We start from the raw sequence: 4,960 nt of genomic DNA, 5'->3' as shown, positions 1-4,960 counted from the left end.
AGTCGATTCTGACTCATTGCAACCCCGGGCGACAGTTTAGAACAGCCATATAGGTTTTCTTGGCTGTAGTCTTTTCAGGAGCAAATTTCCATGCCTTTTCTCCTAAGGAGCTGCTGAATGGGGTCAAACTACCAACCTTTTGATTAGTAACTGAGTGCTTAACTGTTGTGCCACCAGGGTTCCCTGGAAGGGAACTAATGGTTGTTATTTCCCAATATCTCTGTATCTCATTCCCCCAAATCAGCTATAAACTTGTTACCATCAAATAGCCACAAACATCTGGATTTTAGAAATAGACTTTTGGGTTTAAAAATCACATACCTTGGTGAGATCCACCCACTGAACTCACTCTATTACCACTGATTTATGAAAACTGATTATTGATCTTCATCCTTGGTCTAACATCATGTTCCTTTTAGCCCAAGGACATGGGGCCCCTTGGTGCTTCTCATTGGCTACCTGGATGTAGCCTGGGTTCCCAGAGTGACCAACATTGCTTACCAGCCCAGAAGTGTCTACACTTTACTCTGCAGCAGTTGAAGTTGCTAAAGTGCAAATTCCTGATTCCACCTGAGACTGCTTCTGGAAGCCAAGGGTGGGGCCCAGGAATCTGCATTTTAACAAGAGCCCCAAGTGAATCGGACTCACATGTTCCTTTCTTTGCTCAAATTAACCAGCATCCTCCGTGTCACAACAGAAGCATCCGATGGATCAGTTTTTCCCAAACTGTGATAGCACTGAATGAGTCCTCTTCCAGCTATTAGCAGGTGGAATCAAATAAATGTGGGAACCCACCCTATCTGTCCTCCTTGGGGGGACACAAGGTGCATTAAAGTCTCCGACAAGTCCGACTACAGCTAACCCTATTTACATTTTTTCTAGCTTGTTTGGTCCAAACTTACTGGGCCATGGACCTCTTTTGCCCTTTGACATATCTATCCCATCCAGGGGGACACTTTCCAATAGAACATCATTTTGGGAAACACTGTAGTAAACTGTGAAGGCAGTTAATTGTCCCCTACTGTTTGGAATGTGGGTTATGTTAAAACAGAATATAGGGCTTTTTTCTCTTCTGCCTTGTTTTAAATATAGGTTTCAATGTTTTCTTTGACCAGTATTATCTACTCAACATTGAAGAGATGTTCCAGTTGAGGTCAGAACCTCAATGCTAGAGGTCTGAAATGTATGTATACATTTGGCTTGTGGCCCCGAGGCATCTCTCTAACCTGTCCTCCCCCTAACGGGCTACAGAGATGCTGACATCTGGAAACCCCTCCCCCATCTCTTCAGATCCTGTTGGTGTTTGGGGTTGCTGGCTTCCGCCTCAGGAAGGGGCCTGGGCTGAGAGCTTGGTGGCTTTTGTACACAGTGGGGAAGGGGGTGCTTTGGGAAAGAGGAGTGTTTCTGTTCATTTCTCCCACCACAAGGCAAGGCAATGTGAGGGTGGGAGGTGGGGGCTGATGAGCGCAGCTTGGGCTCCTGTTTGCTTTCTAATGTGTGTGTGTGTGTCACCTACAGCAGGTGGATGCAGTGTCCACAGACACCACGGGCAGCATCACAGGATGTCTGCGCCTCTGTGCACACTTGGTCTCTGGAAGGTACCATGGCAAACAGGAAAGAGTCTGCCTTTCAGAGCAGGCCTACCTGAATTCCAAACCTAGCATCATCATTTACTCTTGCGCGACCTTCAGCAAGCTATCCTTCTGAGCCTCAGTTACCTCATCTACAAAGTGGGGTTTATTATGCCCACTTGGGAGGACTGTGAGGATTCTAGACAAAGAATAAGACCTCAAAAATGAGAAGGTGCTATCCTCTCTGTGGAGTGCAGCCCACCATCCATCCACTGGTGAGCTATGAACCAACGTGGATAAGTGAAGGGACTGGAGAAATGAACAGGGCCGAAAGCACTGGGTGGGTGTGTTGGCAACATGCAAATGGCAGACAAGCATGAGAAGAGCGCATGCTGCCAGAAGCCCTAGGGGCGAGCAGCGCCGCCTGGTGGTCGGTGGGTGGCGCGCTATCCTGGGAACCTTGGAAGCAGTTGGAGCCAAGGAAGGGCTGGAAGCTCAGTGGTGGTCACCGTGGCCTGGGAGGCACAAGAGGTCCCCAGGGAAGTGCGAGGGAGCACAAGACACAGACCTTTGAGTTGAGGTACCCGGCTGACGGGCCTCCCTGGCCGACTAGCTGCAGGCTGCTTTTCAGAAGATTCTGGAAAGTCGGTCTCTTGGGTGTCCTCTCCCACAAGGGGCTCCTGGGCCTCGGGCTCTTTTCCAGGGCTTCCTGGAAGTGCGGTTCCTTCCAAATCCAACTCGGAACATTCCGGTTCCTTCACATTAGCTTTGATTTCCACTTGCAACATGAACTCGGCTGGAGCATCGTGTCCCTTGGTCGTCGTCGGCCCTGTGTTGGGCATGGCAGACTCTGAGACTTGGGTCTCTGTGAATGCTTCAGGGAGGAAACCGACAGGGAGGGGGATGGCACCCTCAACTGGGAAATCGGGAGTGCCAGTGGTGTCTCTGGAAAAGGGCAGGGAGTGTGGCCCAACTGGGGTTTGGGAGATCGGTGGTTTGGGGGAGATCTGGGAAGGAGGGGAGTCCTGGGGTGAGGACTCATCGATGTCGCGGTCTTCATCAATCTCCTCCTCGCCCGCCAGCCTCTCTTTGCTTTGTCCACCCTTCAGAGGGGGCCCCGCTGGGGGCAGTTCTTCCCAAAGCTGGCGCTTCAGCAGCTGGGGGTCGCAGTGGTTTCCCTCTGTGTCCTCAGGTTCCAGGCCTGGATGGTGGGCCTCTCTGGGTCCTTCAGACAGGATGGAAGCTCCAGGCAGGTCGGGTGCAGGCTGCGGGATCAGACCCAGGGTCCCTGGGTTGGTGGCCTCGCCTTCACGGTTCCCAGGCTCAGCGAGGACGCCTTTTTGAACAGGCTCTGTCCGCTCTCCAGGGGAGGTGGGCCCCCGCCAGGTCACACCCTCCTTGGGCCACTGCGCATGTTCCTGTCCCCACTCCTGGTGGGGCTCCTGAGCGCCTCCTGCTGGAGGAGCCGCGGGGCAGATGGGTTGATGCTGAGCATGAAGAGCGGCCACCGGCTGTGTGTCCCCCCAAGGCACCACTGAGACCCCGGAAGTTTCTCTTCTGTGTCCAGGCGGGCCCTGAGAGTTAAGTTCATTGGCCAGGGGTCTCAGTCCCTCAGGCACCTCCCTCTGCGGGGCCGGAACTCGGGCCGCCTCTGAATTTGAAGAGGCAGTGGTGGTGAAAGGTTAGCAAGGGCGTATGAATTGTTTAAGAGACGCAACATCACTATTGAAATGAGGAAAGGAAATCTGAATAGCATGAACTGCCCACCTAAGGAAGAAAAGGCGGTACGCGTGCTGGGCTCAGTCTGGATGTTGTTATTTGCTCTGTCTGCCACCAATCTGCTGGGTGACCCTGAGTATGCAACTGCCCTTTCTGGACCTCAGTTTCTCATCTGTAAAATGGGGGCTTTGAACCTGGTACCCTCTGAAGGTCTTTCTAGGGGCTGGCGTTATTCCTCTGCCTATGGGTCGACTCTGGTTGGCACAGAACACGCATGCTTAGTCCCCTAGGGCTACAGAAACTTCTGGAGCAGGAATTGGAACCCCCTGAGGGTTCTGGTGCCTGGCTTGAGTGCCACAGGGCCACTCCTCCTTCCTTTTTTGCAAATGAAACCTGAGGATGCCCATAAACAAACCTGCCTGAATTCCATGCTCTGATGGTTTTGGAAAATCCAAATTTATGATCATCAGAAATGGAGTCTTTATTCCCTAGTAGATCTACTGCAGACTCCTCTGAACGGAAACATGATTTAGATTCATCCAGGCCATTGATGATGGATGAGTCTTTTGCACTAGGTGGGGCAGACCTTGTGGTTCTGAACGATAATGATATTACTGGTCCTTGTGGGTTGTGCCTTTAATTGAGATTAATTCACATAATTTGCTGCTTGACCAAACTTGACCAAGAACACTTTTTTTTTTCTGGTTCATTCATGTGAATCCCTCTTTAATGAAAGTATCTGGTTATGTATTAAGGGCAGAAGAATTGCACATTAATTTTTCCTAATAAGTGCCTTTTTTTTTTTTTTTAACTTCTAACCTTTCAAACATCCCATTGAGTGCCAACAGAAGAACCCACAGAGCTCCCCAGTTCTCCTCTAAACAAAACTATAGTCCCCAAGGATCGAGGGAGTTGGAAAAGGAAGTCATTTGAATGATGTGAGGGGAGGTAGGTAGGAGAACACATGTATGTGTGCTCACATGCATGTACATGTATGTGCACACACATGGGTAACAAGTGGACCACTCCCCTGGTGTTCACTGGAGCTCCGCTTCCTCCCACCCTACACCAGGCTATGAGCTCACATTCTTGGTCATTTTGTATTCCTAGCACCCACTAACCACAATGCCTGCCATAGAGCAGGTGATCAATAAACATATTCCTGCACAGGTCAACGCACTCCTGGTGTGGTGCTGTGGGACCAGCGCTGGACTGCAAACTACAAGGTCAGCAGTTCAAACCCACCAGTGTCTCCTCGGAAACTCTATACAGGGTCGCTATGAGTTGGAGCTGATTTCACAGCAAAGCACAGATCAATTAGTGCCAGGGAAAGGTACCAACTTCTGCTTTTTGCAGGGTCTACAGGCCCTTGGTCAAACTGGGAAGAATAGCCCAGAAAACAGTGACCCCAGGACAGGTGAGGTCAGGAGGCAATCCTGAGAAGGTGTCTTTTTGCCATGACTTAACAACCAACCATCTCAGCAGACTGGAGGCCCTGGGGCTGTTAGTTCATTGGACCATGGAGATGCTTAGGTTTCCACTGGCTTCCAGAAAAAACTCTCCTCCCAATTTTAAAGAAATTGCTGTCAACTAAGATGGTCCACCGCTGGACCAATAACTAACATCAAGATAAATGGAAAAAAGATTCAAGTTGTCAAAGACGTCATTTT

The 4,960-nt window shown here is 50.4% G+C and overlaps 1 protein-coding gene across 8 annotated transcripts in view; it reads right to left on the bottom strand.

Annotated features, from left to right (window-relative positions):
• Window positions 1-4,960, bottom strand: part of MAPT (microtubule-associated protein tau) — a 67,387-nt gene that overhangs the window by 40,359 nt on the left and 22,068 nt on the right. For 2 of the 8 annotated variants that reach the window (XM_006833539.1, XM_006833540.1), the window contains exon 5: window positions 2,140-2,922. The exons of the other annotated variants lie outside the window; for them this stretch is intronic. In XM_006833539.1, coding sequence (XP_006833602.1) covers window positions 2,140-2,922 — 783 coding nt within the window. The remainder of the gene's footprint in view (window positions 1-2,139; window positions 2,923-4,960) is intronic. 8 annotated transcript variants of the gene reach the window in all.

The sequence above is a fragment of the Chrysochloris asiatica genome, unplaced genomic scaffold, assembly GCF_000296735.1.
Source record: "Chrysochloris asiatica unplaced genomic scaffold, ChrAsi1.0 scaffold00007, whole genome shotgun sequence".
NCBI classification, from domain to species: domain Eukaryota; kingdom Metazoa; phylum Chordata; class Mammalia; order Afrosoricida; family Chrysochloridae; genus Chrysochloris; species Chrysochloris asiatica.
The sequence above is the reverse complement of the archived record's forward strand: the minus strand, read 5'-3'. Positions and strand labels throughout refer to the sequence as shown.